This window comes from Sphaeramia orbicularis, chromosome 14, assembly GCF_902148855.1.
Source record: "Sphaeramia orbicularis chromosome 14, fSphaOr1.1, whole genome shotgun sequence".
Lineage (NCBI taxonomy): Eukaryota > Metazoa > Chordata > Actinopteri > Kurtiformes > Apogonidae > Sphaeramia > Sphaeramia orbicularis.
In genome coordinates this window covers 26,350,201-26,369,506 of record NC_043970.1, presented here as the reverse complement: position 1 = coordinate 26,369,506, position 19,306 = coordinate 26,350,201, and the positions used below count along the sequence as shown (strand labels likewise).

The 19,306-nt window shown below is 37.1% G+C and overlaps 1 protein-coding gene across 1 annotated transcript; it reads right to left on the bottom strand.

Annotated features, from left to right (window-relative positions):
* Nucleotides 1-1,831: 1,831 nt before the first annotated feature.
* slc6a7 (solute carrier family 6 member 7) lies at nt 1,832-17,661 on the bottom strand. The gene is made up of 14 exons (XM_030154898.1): nt 17,422-17,661; nt 14,172-14,409; nt 12,992-13,123; nt 10,377-10,587; nt 9,240-9,378; nt 8,999-9,133; nt 8,808-8,911; nt 8,604-8,728; nt 6,558-6,670; nt 5,537-5,674; nt 5,352-5,451; nt 4,998-5,116; nt 3,559-3,732; nt 1,832-3,386 (listed from the first exon to the last, which is right to left on the bottom strand). Exons 1-14 carry the CDS (start codon nt 17,467-17,469, stop codon nt 3,216-3,218), a joined length of 1,947 nt encoding a protein of 648 aa, XP_030010758.1. The 5' UTR covers nt 17,470-17,661; the 3' UTR covers nt 1,832-3,215.
* Between the last annotated feature and the right edge of the window lie 1,645 nt (nt 17,662-19,306).

Below are 19,306 nucleotides of genomic sequence, written 5' to 3'. Positions count from 1 at the left end.
AGGGCTACAGCAGTGACATAAACGAACAAACCCAAACGCGCTACAAGAAAACGCGGGAAAATGTCGACGCAACATCCGCTTATGATTGATCCCCCACCCCTAGGATTTACAATGACTTCATAAAAACAAGACGAGTTTCCAGTTTAACATCATTATAGATGTATCACAACACACTCAGGTTTCTGTTATATTGCCGCTCTACACTGTGTCATTGTTATTTACTCTGCGTGTGTTTATTTTAACTTTGTTTTGCATGTTACACAGCAAAACTACATATTTTACAAATGATAGACAAGCGTATCAGTTTTATAAATGCTCACAGTATAAATATTCACTTGTACGACATTTGCAGTCATTTTAGGGCGAAACAATATATTAAATGTTTGGCGTAATCTCCATGAGCTTTAAGCAATCGACGCCCTCTTGTGGTAAAATGCAGCTATTGCAGTTAACAAAACTATCAATTAAACCTTCTGATGACCTCTACACAACTTCAAATTTCCAGTGTTATACAGTGTTCATTTGATAATAAAGTGGAATCATTGTGCACAAAAATGGACAAGAAAAAAATACTATCATAAAATACCCGGATAGCAAATATTTTGGCGATATTATGGCATACATTTGGCATTTTTGGCTTTCTTTTGGCATTATGAAAACCTTTAGGCTGAACTGTGGTATGATTAAGGTTATCCATAATAGATATGGAGGCACCAGCAATATATAGCTGAGTTATGGCATATGTCTGGTTAACCAAAAGACTGGGCAAAGAGCGGGATCAAGTACAGGGATGGTATGGCATGTTTGTGGCAAGCCAGAAGATTGACTAAAGAGCGGCAACATCTTATTCCATATATGGATGTGTTTTGGTTGTGTTTAGGCATATTTCTGTAAAGCCAAAACACTTCGCAAGGAGCTGGAGTTTCTACCCAGAAGAAAACTTCATTTTTAAAGCATGATCAACACAAATTTTGGGTGAATTTTGGCCTCCTTTTGGGTCAGTTTTGGATACTTTTTGGCTGGATTATGGGGATTTGGGGCTTCTCTGGGACAATTATGGCCATATTTTGGAAGTCCAAAATTAGTTTTGGATGAATTTTGGCTTCCTTCTGGTTTGATTTTGGCTTGCCTATTGTGGGCCATTTAGGGCCTATACATCCACCCAGAACTTTGCCAAATGGCATGCCAGTTTTGGGCCAGATTTAAGCCATAATGATTTTGCTATCTGGGTAGGTAAATGAGCAGTTTCTCTTAAGGCAATATAGAGGTGAATGACATATTAGACATAAAATCATAAAAAATTTATTAAGTCTTTTTTGTAACACTAAATATAAGGGCACACAAAATGAAAAGTTTCATGAGACTGAAACCTTTATTTTGTGTTGGCTGTGAAATGCACATTTATTAATCTGTCAAGTTCATTAGCTACTTATTTTCCTTGTGGACAGGTAGAGCACTTATACATTTAATTCTTTTTTCATAGATCAGCACTAGGAATTTTCATGTCATCAGCAGATACAGTTCTCAGAAAGGAAACTGAAAATTCTCTGTGAGAGAATTGTAACTAGTAAGGTAAACAATTGTACAACATATACAGAGGGAAAGTCAAAACTATCAAAAGGATGTACTCATATTTACAGCCGGCAATTTAGCCAGCCCTAACAGAGCAAAATGTTTCAATAAACATAAGAGAAGTAAACCTGCATGTGTGATTACATACAGCATGACAGCTGTAAACTTAAAATATTAAAGTATTCTTATAATCATTTTTTTCCATTATTTGATTTTTTTTTTTTTTTTCCAGAAACCATCACATAAGGTAATAGATGTGTTTTGAATATCTGAACAGCACTGAAGAAACAGTTTGGCCCTTTATTTTTACATGTATTTATTATCTAACAAGCATTTATTTTAAAAAATATAGATTAAAAGAAACTGGATGTTTGTAATGTTACATCATTGCAGACTGATGACAGCTAGAAGCAAAAACGACTGCTTTTTTTGCCCTTCTGCTTCAGACATTGTGAACACAATCAGGTCTCTCAAACAATACTACTTTCAGACAAATTCTTCAAATACACAACTATAACAATAAATAAAGTCTGTAGACAAGTGTGAGATCATCATTGACATATTCTCCTAAAATCCTATTATGACATTTAAGGCTGCGTTCACACTGCTGGCATTAGTGCCCAATTCTGATTTATTGCTGTGATCTGATTTTCTTTGTCTGTTGACATTATTTTGCATAGTGCACTTACAGGTTAATTCTCAGGTCAGGGTCCCTGATTATGATACTGATGAAGATCTGGAGTTGGTCCCTGAGGGCCTTCAATGGTAGCCCACTGCTCCTAATGTGTGCTAAGTGCTAACTGCTAATGCTAGATACTATGTGTGCATTTTGTTGGGAAAAATGCAGAAATTTCCCTGCAAGGACCGTAAAGCAAGTTAACCTTTACATATCTAATTCCAGTGGTCACAGTCCTGAACAGAACCACATGAACATAAGCAGTGGAGTTAGAAGAGCTCAGATCATTCCCTTCAGTAAAAGTGTTAATACAAACTTTTCCACAAGTAACAGTTGTATGTTCAAAACCTTAATTTTAAGCTAAAATACTCAGTACAAATCTCTCTATTAGTGTTTTACTATCATATATGATGTTGTGCAGTCATTTTACCACTGCATTTGTGTGAAAGTTGCATATGAACATGTGAATGACTCCCTCTAGTGCACAGTTGTGACAAATCTGCATTTACAGTGACGGAAAAGTTACATTCATTCTGATCTGACTATTCAGACAGACATTGCAATGAAAAAGATCAGAAATGTATTTGATCCAGGACTACATACACAAGTGGCCCAGAGCAGAATCAGAAAGACCAGCAGGACCATAAAAAGAAAAAAAAACAGATGTGTCACATGAGTGGAAAGATCAGATTTGTGTCACTTTTACCTGCAGTGTGAACTTAGCGTAAGATAGTGACGATGATCCACACAGTCAACAGTAACATGCTACACAATGTTAAAAAAAAGTTTAAAAAACCTTTCAAAAATACATAACAGTATAAATAAAGCAATTCATCCACGCTGCCCTGCAGGACGCACAGTTCAGATGGAGCCACCAGAGCCTGGCTGGGGCTAAAAACATAATAATAAATTCCTCTGTCTCTTAGTTTGTGCATCACTGTGTGCTCATCACTGTTCTTCTTCCTGCTCATGCTTGGCTTCCAATCTCCCATGTCATGGCAGTAAAGTCCATATCTGTGAGAGTGACGGTAAACGGAGCCTCCACTCTCTCAGGCTCCACCCTCTCCTCCACTCTCCCGGTGCTGTTCAAGTTATTTACCCTCCAGGAATTCAGAGGTCGGATTGCTTTCTGGAAACGCTGGAAAAAAACAGACCAAGAAAATCACAAATAAACCTTCCCACACAGGTCATTTCATGTAATTATTCAGCAATATTACAGTGTTTAAGTTAAAACATAAGTGACATTCTAACAGTTGACAGAGGTGTAACCAGACCTCCCAAGGACAGAATGACACAGTGGTGATACTGACGTCTTTCAGCGTTCCAGTTTCCTTGCTGATGGCCACAATGGCCCAAATGAGGATCTGCAGACAGCAGGTCGCTCCCATGCACACACCCAGCGCTTTACCCCAACGCGGGTACACGTAGGATCCATAGTGCAGTGATGTGTTGTACATTTCAATGAAGATGTAGGTCAGGATGAACTGATACCACAAGGAAAAAAGGAGGGAGTGAGCCGGGAAATTATTCATCCAGAGAGAGAGAAAAAAAAAAAAATGGCACCTGAACAGGAGTGACTGAGAAGGGCAACAGAGAAAAGCTGCAGGGGGAACTCAGACTGAATGTCAGCTCCACATTGTGAATTATTCACAGCTTAAGATTTCAGTACAATCGGCTATAGCCCAATGATTAAAGTAACTATTCATGTTACTGATTTAATATAATTAAGTTTGCCATAAAATCTTTACCTATATGTTTTATAAGTGCGTCAGCAAGATGAAATGTCTCTACTCTTATCAAATTACACTGAAGTGCAGTAATACAGTACAATAGAGGTGTTAGATGAAAGTTGGACTATTTATCCTCTTTTCTGATGGTGAAACAGCTTTAGGTGATACTCATGGTACTTAACATGACACTGTAATTCATTCCATGAAATCTGAATTCAATGATCCTAGTTCTAATTGCTTGGGTCAACAATGATATTGTTACAATAACTAACCCAAATCAGGTACAACAATTCCAAATCCAGCACAAATTAATATATAGCCATTAACAGCATAACAGATCAGCATTTTAGTTCAATACATTGTAAGTCATCAAAGATGAGATTGTTTTCAATAACAACAAAAATTTGGTGCAGTCCAGACCCTAGTCCAATCCAACTTTAGCAAACCCAACTTCCTAAAGTTGGACAGTAACAACATCAAGGCCTGCCACTCACTGCTTAGGAGAAATGCCAGTGACAGGCCTGCCATAATAATGTGATTCATGAACAACAAGCACAAGATTGCACCTCTGAAACAAGGTGCAGTCCAGACCCCACATATGACAACTAAGCGTGCCTGATTTAGTCTCGTTTTAGTTGAGTTTAGGTTATATTGAATGTTTATTTATTATTTAGTGATATTAATCAAGGACCCTTTATAATTTTCTGTCACCAAACCCATAAACCAAACTATGACATTTATAAAACCAATGTATCAGATCTTTCAACTAAAAATGACAAAATGACATGGGAATCTTGTAAGAAAATAGTAAAAAAAAAAGTGACATTTCACATCTTTAAGACTATAATTAAAATATTTCAGACAAGACAATAATTCAGCTGCATATGAGTCTTTTTTAACTCCTTTAAGGACAATGGATATTATGAGACTCATTCCTATATTTAATCACAGGTACATCAGTACTGACATTAAATGTATGTTTACCCTCAACACATATCAAAGCTAATGTGTTTACTTACCAACAGAAGAAAGGGAGTGAAGAAAACCCAGCATGCTTTGAAGTAAAGCAACACTTTACTGCACCAGGGAGGACAGTGACAGATCATATCAATGATGTCCTGACAGAACTGGTTAATTCCTAATTCAATAAAAAAAAAAGCAAATTAGAAATGACAAAAAGAAATAATACAGATAAGGAAAACTATATTTTAAAAAATAAATACATTTTTATATATATATATAGTTGTAAAGTCCATTTTCCGTTGAGTCCAGAGAGACTGTTTTCTTTTTCTTTTTTACAATTCATAAATGACTGAAACAATGGAAGGATGATTCAGAGTTTGATGTGATGGTAGTGATGTGAGATGGGATACCATAAAAGAAGGAGATGCCAATACACATGAAGAGGGTGATGATGATGAGGCCAAAACTAGTGCTGAAGGAGTCAATGAGAGTGAACCAGTAAATCCCTCCCTATGAAGACACAGACACTGGCAATGTGACTCTGATCACATGCAAAATACATGTGCCAACAACAGTTCATTAAAAACCCACTCACATTAGTCACTAACAGGAGACCCATCAGGTAGAAGCCAAAACACAGAGCACCCAGGAACAACGACTTGTGCACCGCGTTTCTCCTGAGGTGTGGAAACTCATCGAGTACGGCTGTAGTGATGCCCTCCATGTTTCCAAACTGTAAAATACAACAATCAGTAATATCATTCATATGGATATTTGTTGTTACTTATACAGGCATTTTGGAGACTTAAACTATTGCAATTTGAGATGTTTTTAAAGCCCATTAAGAGTGAAGATGCACCAAATGTGAACATAGAAAACAACTGGATGACAGCAGCTTTTTACTGTAGCTTAATGTTTTTCAGACTTCTACTATTTGTAATTAGTTCCTAGTATGAGCTGTGTTTGTTGAGCTTCTTCATTCACAATAAGAGATCGGTCCAAAAATGATGCATCACTATAGACAGCTCATGATGAAAGATGCAGTGTGCTTCCCCTTTTATTTTATTTATTATTATCCTTCCGATCTTTTTTTTTTTGACTGGGTGGGGGAGGGGGGATTTTGGAAGGTAAAAAAAAAAGTCAGATCCTTCATCATAGACAATTTGCTGATGTGTGCTTCTTACCAATTCAGTGCATGGTGCTGTGTTTTTGACTCTGTGCTGACTCTATGTGTTAAATGTGATGTCCTTGTGATTTCATGTTGTCAATTTTGTACCTTTTAAAGCATTTAACAAAAAAAAAAAATTTTTAAATGATGCACCACTTTTTTCTAAAGGAAAAATGGATATTTGCTTGGAGTCTACAACAGATTTTTTTTGATAAATATTTAAAAGGATGAATTGATTTTATCAACTCACACACAACAGAGTAAGTAAAAGCAACTGAATTGTTTCCACAGTGTAAGAGGATTTCCTACCATCTGATGTTAGATTTCAAATAAAAAAAGAAAATCAAATCAAATCTTAAGATCTGTCGAAAAACATATTTGATATATTTTACAGCTTAAAAATCAGATTTCTGTGTTGATCTTGTTACATATCTGTGTGTGGCCGTACCAGTGTGTCGACTCCCAACATAAAGAGCATGAGGAAGAACAAAATGGACCAGAAAACTGAGCCCGGCAGCAGAGCAAGGGCCTCTGGGTAAGCAACAAAGGCTAAGCCAGGACCTGAAACAAGAAGAAAACAGAGAACAAAAAGTTCAAATGGGAAGTCGTAACTGTGGGCATTTTAAGAAAAGAGGTAATGATAAATTTAGTATAACAAGCAATCGATTTCCTTTAGAACAAACACAGCTATTCATACTGACATTAAGCAGGTCACTGTTTAAGGACGAACTCCAAATATCTGGTGACACTGTGCTTGCTTTTGTGTAAATTGTTTTTTCACAGAAGAGATTTCAGTAATGTCACTTAAGTTTTTGTGTGTATTTGCACGATATATAAGTAAACATACAAACACACAATTGTACTCATAAAAAACTTCAAATACTGACTAGTGGTTGTATGCCTCCTGCAGTTACTTAAGGTGCAGTTTATATCTATGTCCGTCTAGACCAGGGGTGTCCAGATCTGGTCCTCGAATGCCGCTATCTTGCATGTTTTAGATGTATCCCTCTTCCAACACACCTGATTTAAATGATAAGCCTGTGGCCAAGCTCTGCAGAAGCTTCATAATGACCCTCAGGCAGACTGGAAGAGGACAACATCTAAAACATGCAGGATAGCATCCCTCGAGGACCAGGATTGGACACCCCTGGTCTAGGCTCATAAAGTTAGTGGGAGAGACTTCGAAGGAATTTAATTAAACATGTTTATATTCAGAGAGGTATTTGAAAAATCAACACTGAAACTGCTGGTTCTGACAGGTAGCTTATATAAGAGGTGCTATACAGTATGTAACATTTTTACTTGAAATGATTAAAAAATGACCTAAAATTATCATTGAATGTTTAGAAAAAGGTTCAAGTGTGTTGTCAAAGATGTCAGTGTATTGTGTTGCAGAGACATATTCATACAATGTAGCCTATTCGGAACCACAGCCAACCTGTCCCTGTAAATGTACATCCCAGTAGAGGGAGTAGAGTCATTCTATCAGAAAATGAACACCAAGGATGAGGATGAGAACCAGTAAGAAAAAACTGTCAGGGTCAAGGAATAAGAAAAAATCATAAAAATCAAAACCTTGCTGTTGTTTTCACCACTGGACAGAGCTCTAAAGTAGAAGACTAAAGTTTTATGCTGAAGTATCAGTGTTTCCTCTCCATGGGGGGAGTTTGATTATGAAGCTTATGAGGGTATAGAACTACTGTTTTCGGTGTAGTTATGTTTGTTAAAATTCGCTGATTCATGATTCAGTCTAAAGAGTGACATTTCTGACCATGTTTGGACGATTCCAAATAGATCTTTACTGCAGCTATTGATAACACAAACTGAACAGAAAACAGAGGTGATTTATGGTTATATTGTGGCTTTCTGTCTAAAAACAGAGCTAAGCTAACAGAGCTATAATGTAAACTATCAAATGATGCTGCACGTGAAGATTGTAAGTATTATTTTGACAGATGGCCTAAGTATTTGAAGGAAAATATTTGGGGACACCACAACACAGATTTGTGCAACAGTGAGCTTGACATGATTTAGTGACTGATGGAATCTATTGAGATGCAGAGTTAACTAGTTGGTGGTTTTGGCAGTGAAGAGCATGTTCTGGTACACACCTATGATAGTTTGGAATATCAGTATTACATAAAAGTCACCAGTTAAATGAATAATTAAACTAGAAAAGCACTCGAAGAGCACAGACCTCAGCCAAGGCAGACCCCCCCCCCCCCCCCCCCCCCCCCCCCCCCCCCCGCCGCCAATCACCACCAAAATGTAATCATTTGTTCCTTGTGCCAGTATCAACATTTCCTGAAAATTTCATCCAAATCCGTCCATAACTTTTTGAGTTGTCTTGCTAACAGACAGACAAACAAACCCTGATGAAAACATAACCTCCGCCGTTCCTTGGCGGAGGTAATGATGATTAGCAGCAGATTGAAATTGCAAGATTTAGTCATTTTAGACCAACGGGGTAAAAATAAAAGAGCAGAGGACATACCTGTGTCTGCCACCTGTCCGACAGGCACACCCTTCCTCCATGCCATGTGACCCAGGATGGAGAAAATAGCAAATCCTGCAAAGAAGCTGGTGCCACAGTTCCCTGTGGTGATAACCAGTGTATCTCTGAAACCAACAGGGGCTTCATTAGGAGGTTGAACTGTGGTGACGGAGTGAATGCTACAGCAAAAAAGGGAAAACTCACCTGATGACGTTGTTGTCAAACTTATTATAAGAGGCCATAGAAAGCAGCCCGCCAACTCCTATACCTAGTGAGTAGAAGATCTGTGAGGCTGCATCGTTCCATACCTGCAACATTCACGCACAGGTATATTCTTCAGACCCTGAACAGGTTAAATCAGTGAGCGAGTAGTCAGTGTCAATGTTCAGACATACCTGTGCATTGGCCAGTCGGCCCCAGTCTGGAGTGAGGTAGAAAGCGACGCCCTGCATAGAACCCTCCAATGTAGCCCCTCTGATGATCAACACAACGAGTACAAAGTATGGGAAGGTAGCCGTTACATAAACGACCTGAAAACACAAGAGGCACATATTAAGTAACAAGATACAGCAGCTCAAGAAAGGATCATGTGTGAGTTTAGTTGGAGCTGACAATGACGACATTGTGTTGATTTACCTTTCCGGAGCTGCGGATGCCCTTGAGCATACACAGGAAGATGATGATCCAGGCAGCGAGCAGGCACAGAGCCAGCTGCCACCGCACAGGCCCCGGGTCATGAAGCCCCTCGCTGTGGACGACGCCCAGCACACGTTCACTGCAACAAACACACATCAAACACAAAGCTACTGAGTACAACAGGACACCAACAACCACACCTTTTACACATACATTAACCAACACGTGACAGAGGAAAGCGTGGCTGCCTGCGGTTGATTTTATCTCTAAATGTGTTGACCTAAAGTATTCTCTTAGCATGGCTGGATTTATTTGTGACTATCAAATCACTTTTACTTTTTTTATATTGATATTTTTCATTATTATTACTGTTTTATACTATTAGTTTGACATATTTGTCATGTTGCCATATTATTTCCTTATAATATTAATGTTGTATTCTCTATAACTGTAAATTTGAACATTTTTTAAGTGCAGGCTTTAAATTAATCCGGTTATTTGTCTCTGCTTAACATTTTGTATATTTTAAATTGTGCAAAACTAAAACAAATCACTTAATTGAGGAAAAGACTCACCTACTCTTCTGTACAAGAAAATATTTCTAAGGAAATATGGCAATAATAGTGTTTAGAAAATGCATGAAGACCTGTGAATATTAACTGAGTATCTATATGCTAATATTAGATATTTGCCTAAGATTTAATTGGCTATATAATGTATTTAAAATGTGTATAGTTGTCATACAATCATGATTCTTCACAATGACAAGTCATATAAAAATCTCAGGTATCTCAAATGAAAGGTATTATAAGGACAGTGTTCAAACATCTTTGTGACAGTTGCTAAAGCTAAAGCTGTTATTCTGACATCCTCAGTCATATTAGATGAAAAGCTGTCACTTTAACCTGCGTGAACTGTTAACTCATTGTAAACACTAGTATTTGTTAAGTAAAGTCTTTGAACATGGTTTGTTTGAAGCACACAGCCACACCAACCCATAAATGACAAAAAAGAACAAAAGTATTTATCCTCACTTATATGTTGAGTAAATAGATGTAATGCCCGAAGTGTCACAGAGTAATCACAGATAAAGAAATGTTGACAATTCTCCACAAAAAAGACAAAAGACACACTTACTTCCAGAACATTTCTGTGGGGCTGAGGGTTTTGACACCTGTGATATTACTAGCATTGGCGTTACCACAGAGAGGAGCATTGGCGATAGCGTCACATGACCAGGGCAGAGGGCTCTGAAAGGAGCTGCCCAGGTAATAAAATGTCCACGCAATAATGACGTTGTAGTAGAGACAGACCAACGTGGACACGCAGATCATCCCAATACCAATGCCTACACGGAGAGACACAGTTTCAGGTAACTCACAACAACATAAACACAGTGGGAAGCTTAATGTAAGATGACATTTGTGTTTACTGTAGAATGAAGAAGGAACCTTGTTGTGTAATGCCTAATAATTTGCCCTTGAGCAATTCTCACCTAAAAATTATTACATATTCTCCTGAGACCCAAGGAAGTAAAAGTTTTGGCTTTTTTACTGTATATAATTGCCTTGATTGGAATCACCATAATGCAATAGTTATTTTCTGACACATTTTTCATTTTCTTTTTTATGGAATGTCCTTTGCTACGGACAGCGTTTTTTTTTGTTTGTTTTTTTTAAGTAAATCTTTGAAACTCTTGTGCCCTACAGAGACCAAAAATGCATTGTTGGGTCTCAGGAGGATATTACTATATTATTACATAAACTGTATTCATGACAAAATCTCTATTTTTTTGTCCTATTCTAGTTCCTGCTTTGGGTTTTTGTCAGACGTTTATATTTAACAGTGACAGATACTACTCTTTTCAGGTGAGCCTTGTGACGTGGCAAGTGGCTGTGAGTCACCGGTTATTTTCCTGTAGTACATTGTTATTCAGGTGTGACTGGTGACACAGGTATATTTCGTTGTCACTGTGTGATCTCAATCACTTCTTCTTTCATTATGCTTATGGGTCAAACCAGACACTCCAGATTCCTTAAGTGTTGACTTAGATAATATTTTTTTATACTGTCACATTTTAGAGTTATTTACATATTGGTAATAACTCACTTGTTTTCTAAATATTATGTTACCATAGTGATAAAATTCACAATTAAAATGCAGGATCTGATATGCCAAAACTACATCATCAAGACTGTTGACATCTAATGGGCTGTGACTACAACCATCGGAGTTCTGCATACGGGAAACAGAACATCAATATTTTTATGGCACAGATTAATGTCAAGAAAACACTGAACATTGTTAATACAAATATTACATTGTTAATACATATATAATACAATGGTATTGTGACACCAGACGTCAAAACCTAAGGAGGGATAGGGAATTGCATGCAGTACACACAAAAAGCTTTTATAAATTTTTTGAGGATATTATGCTAACAAGTAAAATTTGGTGAATTACTGTAGTTTTTATGTTCAAAATTGCTTTAAAGAAAAAGTGTAGCTCCCACTACAGTTTAAACCAAGATTAAGAGAACAAAGCACATGATACCAGTTCTAAAATCTTTACAATAGCTTCAGTTAGTTACTGGAATAGATTTTCTAGCACTGCTACTATTCTACAAGTAACTGAAAGGTTTAAGTCCAGAGAATATTAGTGATATGTTTAAATAATATAAATCGAGGAGGACTCTTAGATCCATCTCAGGTCTACTGGGGCCCAGAGTCCAGATTAAACATTGAGAAGTTGGATTTATGTGTTACACTGCAGACAAGTGGAATAAACTGCCAGTAGAACATAAATTTGGCCTAAATAAAGAATTATTAAAATCCAGACTGAAAATATTTCTCTTTTTATGGGCCAATGAACAACCTGCTAACATACACTGTATTTTATTGCATTATCAGACTTAATTAATTCTTTTTGCACAGTACGTCTGGGGTATAGAATAATCTTTTTTAGGATGGGATGGGCATTTTAATTGCTTTTTGATGTCAAATGATGTCAATTTGAGTCAATTAGTCATGGCGTCATTGTTAACACCAAACACCCAAACCAAGGTAATAATAAAGAAAAACTGATCAACTAAGTTACCACTGATTTTTTAAAAACAGTTTGAATAGTTTTTCATGATTAACACAAGCAGAAATCGGGCAGAAACAGTGCCATAAACTTAAGTTCCATGTCTCTATGATGTAAAACCTAAATCTAGTTCCATCCCACATAAAAAAGTGACTAACTATCTAATCGGCTAATCAATTATTTGTGCCTATCCATTATTCCTTAATAACATTTTTTAAAAATATTCTCTTCTGTACTTTCTTTTATTTTATTTTTAAAATCTTGATCTTCTATCTTGAAGCACTTTATTATCTCTGGATGTTTCTTTTGTTGCGTTAAAGCCCACTGAATTGCTTTTGTGTGTGTAATGTACCATATAAATAGACTTGACTTGCCTTACCCAGAAAATTATGCCTATTGTAATTTTCTGTTGGTTAAAAAGGGAATCTGGTGTCATTTAGGAACTGGTGTTTAATTATTAGTGCTGCTACAGAAATTCCCATCCCTATTTTGGTGTAAATTTGGACATCAGTGAAGTCAGCACACAATTCCTGTTTTATGAATAGCAGATGAACACCACTTTAAAAATACTGTCTCCACAGGCTAATATGGCAAAGTTCTCTGTGCCTTAGGTGCTGTGAAAAAATAGCTCCACCTACTATGATAATGACAAGACGGTCATTTACCTTTGAGCAGAGGGCAGCATTTCCATACAGTGATGGGACCAGCCGCTCCATACTGGCCTAAACTCAGTTCCATGAGGAACAGTGGGACGCCCGTAACAAAGAGCATAATGAAGTAGGGGATGAGAAACACACCTGGAAATATTAGAAAAAGGTTGGTATAAGTATGGGTGGTGCTGCAGGAGATGCTCAGTGGCCTGTAGCAGCATGTTAACACAGATAGCATGCATCTACAGACAGATGCTAATTCTGCTTTATGATTATTCAAGCTCTGACATGTTTCATGTTTGGATATAGCTGCAAAGCATGATCATCTGGGTTACCGTGGCAAGCCACATGTCTGGTGTGTAATCGAGGTAAACACCGACTCTATTTATGAGATTAGGAAATGCTTTGTGTTCTAGCTCCCAGAACTACACACATCCACGGGCTCAGGACTGAGAGCAAAATAAGTCGGAGTGATTACAAAGGTGGTGCACACCCAAGGGCACAATGAGCATGACGCTTCACCAGAAAGATGTTCAACTGCTCCACGTCTATTTCCATAGAGGCATTAAAAGGGGTCATATTTTAAACCCACTGTTGTTAGTCTTTGGTACATTTATTTGTGTATTTGGGGACCCTAATAGTTCAAAAAGTTTTCTTTATATTCATTCCAGGAAAAATCGAGTGGATTTCTACAACGCGTTTCAACTTCTTAATTTGTAACATTTTATAACTAGTTATATCACAACATTTGCACTTATAAGGTCAAGTCTTCTGATGAACATTTCTCTGAATAATAATTGTTTGTCAGCAGCAGTAGTTGTAGTAAAAACTGAAAATATGTCCAGACTTCGAGCCAGTTACCTAAAATGTTCAGTTGTTGGTTGTATTAACTAACACAAGTGGTTGAAAGGGACAGAGCAGCACAGCCACCAACCTGGAGAGGGTGGGGTTATTTGCATTTAAAGGGCCAGTGCTTAAAATGACCTTTCTCATGTCAGTACTAAAAATAGGGTTGAAGATGGACCTGTGGAGTTGAATTAATGAAGAATTCAGACCCAAGCACAGCATTTACAGTTTATGTACACCACAGGGAAATGTTTTAAGACATATAATTCCATTTAAAAAAGCTAAATATCACTCCCATAAACCATTTGAGGCCTCAGAGTTGCGGTGAACATCCATGAAGGCAGCTTACCTCCCCCATTGCGATAACAAAGGTATGGAAATCGCCAAACATTCCCAAGTCCCACACAGTATCCGATACAGGACAACAGGAACTCGTATTTCCCGCCCCACTGCTCCCTCGGGATGGTGGGGTCAGTGACGGGCATTGGACTCGGGGGTCGGGACTCCAGGTCTGATGTCGGCACAGTTGTAGATGTCGGGTTGTGGCCATTTTGAGTGACAGTGTGTCCATTTAAATGTACTGAATTCTTCAGAAAAAAATCAGAAAGAAAAGATATTAAGATAATAAGTGAGGGTCACAGAGTAAGTACATGCAGATATTGACACACATCTTGAATCTTGAGTTCAACTATTCCCTCTATGGTTTTCCATGACAGAAAAACTTCAATAAATAAGTTAAAATTAATTATTGCTGGGTCAAAATACATTTTTTTTAAACAGATCACCTCATGGATTTACTTGAAAAAAAAAATCTATTCAAGTCACAAGACCTTACAAAATCCGGATGTTCCACTCTGAATACTTTGCTATTTTGTTATATTTTTTTTTAGTTATTTGACTAAGTTTGTATTGATACTAAACATTCAAGAAACTCTGAGGACAATCAGGGATATGGGAAGGTAAACTTAAATTAACCATGACAGTGTGGCATCTGTTATTCACCAATGTTTGGCCTTACCTGAAATGTCTGATGATGTTAAAAATAATGAAACCTTGAGGATAATGTACAACTTTAATTATTTTAAATAGTTGTGTTAAGCATTTACATCATTCAAATTAATTAAACTAATCAGGGACACGCCGGTTGTAAAGTTCTTAGTCAACATCCATACAGATATTTAAAATGACATTTTGACCAGTACTAATGTTACCTTCTGCTTATTTATTTAGATTTTGTTGTTATTTATCCCTCCCTCACTCTTTCAGCTATTCTTTCTCTTCAATGCATTATCTTTTAATGAACATAGATTCAATCAATCAATTGATCAGTCAATCAGTCAATCAAGCTTTGTTGCCATTTTGCTCATACCATTCAAGCAAACAAATTGATGAAAAAACCTTTAATATAATAGACCACTGCTATCATTACAAAAATATCTCCCAGTGGTGGATAAAATTATTAGAACATATGACAGAAAACCCAATTTCATAATGTTCATGGAACATGCGGATGGTCTGAGCACAAAAAATATCAGATGAAGTTAATTCTACTGTTTTTATCCACTTTTAACTTTAATATTTACTTAATGATCGAGATAGACCTTATACATTCAACAGAATCACACAGCTGTGTCCTAAGACTCACATCACCATCAATTTAACCACAATCACACCTGACAATAAATTTGTGAAGGAAATGACAGAGTGACACTGACTGTGAAATAGGCCTAGTTCGTTTTTTTTTTTTAAGAAAATGAACTAAATCCTCTTATGATGACTCTTTTCAAGGGTTTATAGAACATGAGTTTGTAGATATTTAATTAATGTTATGGGTATTTTAATGGCCAATTAAAAAAAAACAGATGAAACCTCTTAAATATACCAAGTGTTCTTATAATTTTGGTCACCGCTGTGTATATTGATACAGAAATTGGCTAATAACAGCAAATACCAGCCGATCCTAAAGTCCATTTTTTATATCAGTGCATCCCTAAAATTGGATAATTCTTTAACCAAATTAAAAATCCTGAATTTTACAAAGCTAACATCGCCACTAGTTTTCACAGTGTTACAATAAAACGCAATCCAAAACAGGTAGATACTGTATATGCTAATCCTCCTGTCATTGGCCTTGACAACGATGCCAGTGCTCTTAAAGTGCTAATGCTAATGTTAGGGAAAATGCAGACAGAACTTTCCAACAGAGATAAGAAAACCAGTTAAACTTACCCTTGACCTGATGTTTCACTTCTATCCAATCTATTCATAATTTGGTGCTGTACATTGAGAGTCAGTTTAGACTTACTGAGGGGCTTCGGTATTATATAGTTATATATGCCTTAGTATTTTGCTTTGTTTTTTTGTTTGTCTGTAATCTAACTCATGAGGACTATTTCCTCCTTTTTTTCATTAACAACAACCATTCCAGAACAAGAGGGGAACTATTTTAACATCAGATTACATGGAGGAAGTTTGATGGAGATAACGTCTCACCTTTGTGTGCAGTTACTGTCATTGTTATATGTTTATAAGCACATGTCAATTATTCCAATAGTCTAGACTAGGGGTGTCAAATAAATGGCCCGTGGGATTCAGTCTGGTCCACAGGATGAATTTCCAAGTCCAAAAATTACACAAAAAGCATTAACAGTCAAGGGTGTCACTGAGTCTTGACAAGTTGTTTTGATAAATGCTATATTTTTCACTTCCAGAATCCTGTTACATGGTTTATGCCTTTGTAGATCCACTGTGATCTGTAAGTTGTAATGCATATGTTTAAATTATAAGATGAAAAATATATTTTATTATATTTAATTCTGTTAAAATTTTTCTTTGTTCATATTTGTTAAGATTATTCACATTTTTGGTGAAAGGATAGTTTGTAAAAGGGAAATTTTCATGTAATTTTGTAATTTAATGAGTTGTCACTGTTTATAGTGACAACTCCATATGATGATATATGAAAGTATTTTACAGGTCTGACCCACTTGAGATTGAACTGGGCTGTATGTGACCCCTGAGCTAAAATGAGTTTTCCACCCCTGGATTAGACACAATAACTACACTGTGATTATAACTAGATGTATCTAAATTGTAGTATCTGTATTAAATAGAGAAAACAACAGGACCTGATAAGTTTAATTAAACAGACCACAGATGATGCTTAAAAAACTAAAATAGAAAATTGTATTTATCAATAATGATCTGGACAAATCCTATTCATAACATTAATCACCTCCTCTTCCAGTTGTTTTAAATTTAGTGTGTTAAGAGAAGAATCAAGCTCATAAATCCTGGTTAATATCTGTAAAAGCTTGAGAAACATTTGGGTAAACACATGTGTTGAATGAGTCCACAGTTTATCTGCATTATCTGTGTGTTGGGGTGGACCACAGACTGTATTTAACCCAGTCCAGCCTTGGTGTAATGTGGGCGAACAGGTTGGACCGCTTCAGCCTCCACCGCCGGAGGAAACCAGGTTACAGTTATGGATCCGGAATTTATTTACACATCGACTTTTATCCCCAGATTCATATTCATAAAGGTGTATGTGTATGAGGTGAGGAGCTTCAACGACAACAGGAGCCCGGTGTCCCTACCTGCGCAGCGGGGCTCCCGGGTGCCGCTTTCCCGCTTGGGTCCTGCATTTCCCCCCGGGTACAGGTGGCCTTCACTGCTCGATCGGTCGCTCGTTTGTCCGCATTTCACTTTCCGAAGTCCCGTCAGAAGTTGTCCATGGTGCCGGGGGTTCCAGAGGGTAGCGTCGGTCGTTGTTATCCGAGTGTGTCCCGGCTCGGAGACATCAGCGATGACGAGCAGGAAGCAGAGGCCGGTGGGCGGTGAGGTGACGGCGGGGAGGAGGCGGGGAGGCAGGTGCAGCAGAGCGGAGGACAGCGAGCGAGACACCTCCTCCTCCTCCTCCTCCTCCCCCCTCGCTCCCCCCAATCCCTCCTCCTCCCATTTGAATGTAAATACAGTTGATCCATCATCAGATCATATCACAGAAACTAGTATGTCCGTGAATGTAACATGTATTCAGTGTAAATACAGTAGTGATGTGACGTTCACGAACGAATCGAATCTTTTGAACGGCTCTTTGAAATGAACGATGGGAACCGTGTCTTTGTAAAGAGCCTTTCTTCTTCTTCTTCTTCTTCTTCTTTTTTTAATTAATAACTTATTAATCACTGTTGTGTTTTGTGCAATTTTTTCCGTATGTTTACACACATTTATTGTTCTTGTTCTGAGGGAAAATGCACTACAGTTGTTAAGGTATTTAAGTAATTGCAATGATAAATCGCTTTTGTGTTTTGTGCATTTTTTCTGTATGTTTACCAACATACTGTTCTTGTTCTGAGAATTGCACTATAGTTCAGGTATTTAAGTAACTGCAGTCATTAATCATTGTTGTGTTTTGTGCAATTTTTTCTGTATGTTTACACACATTTATTGTTCGTGTTTTGAGGAGAATAAAATGTTATTTCATAAGAAAATGTTTTATTTTCTTCTTCATTTTTAGGCTACGGGCTAGTCCACATAATATACCATGATGTTTTTTGTCCAATTCCAGCATTTGCCTAATGTCACCTCTCATGTCATGTATTTAGCCCACACATTTGAACTAACTTTTCTTTTTTACGGTAAGATAATATTTAATGCCGCGCCAATTAAACACCTTTAAAATGTAATGTCAATCATCACATGTAGCCTATTTAGTCATTAAAACATTGGTGTTTCAAAAGAATGCAAAAAACATAAAAGAGCCAGTGTTTTGAACGACTCTTTTCAGTGAACGGCTCCTGATTGAACAGCTCCCTTCAAAGAGCCAAAGTCCCATCACTAAAATACAGTCTTATAAATGTGAATGGGGTTTTCATTTAGCTACACCAGTGGTTTTCAACCTTGGGGTCAGGACCCCATGTGGGGTCGCTGGAATTCAAATGGGGTCACCTGAAATTTTTTGTAATTGATAAAAATAAAAAATAAAAACTTACTAATAAAAAATATATGGTGAGTTGAGAGAGACAATCACAATACATAACAAAACATGACAAACTCTGAATCTGAAACTGAAGCACTGTGGTACTGTTTATCTTTCAAATGTTCATTGTGGTCAGTTTCAGATGCTGCAGCTCTTTCCTAATTCATAATTTGAGTTATTGTTTGTTCAGTATTAATTGTCAGCCTTGTAAATACAAGCTGGACTGACTGTACATATCCTGACCAAGGAAAATAAAATTCTCACTTTGTGCGGTAATCTACACCTGTCTTTTCTGCCTCTGTCCATAATAATATATATTATATAGACTAAATACCATCTAAAATTAACTTTTATTTGCAACATAGTATAGCAAACTATTACGTGATCAAAAACAAATACATTTTAGCAAAAAAATGTCTCTGTTTTGAAAGTCTGGGGTCACCAGAAATTTGTGATGTTAAAATGGGGTCACAAGCCAAAAAAGGTTGGAAACCACTGAGCTA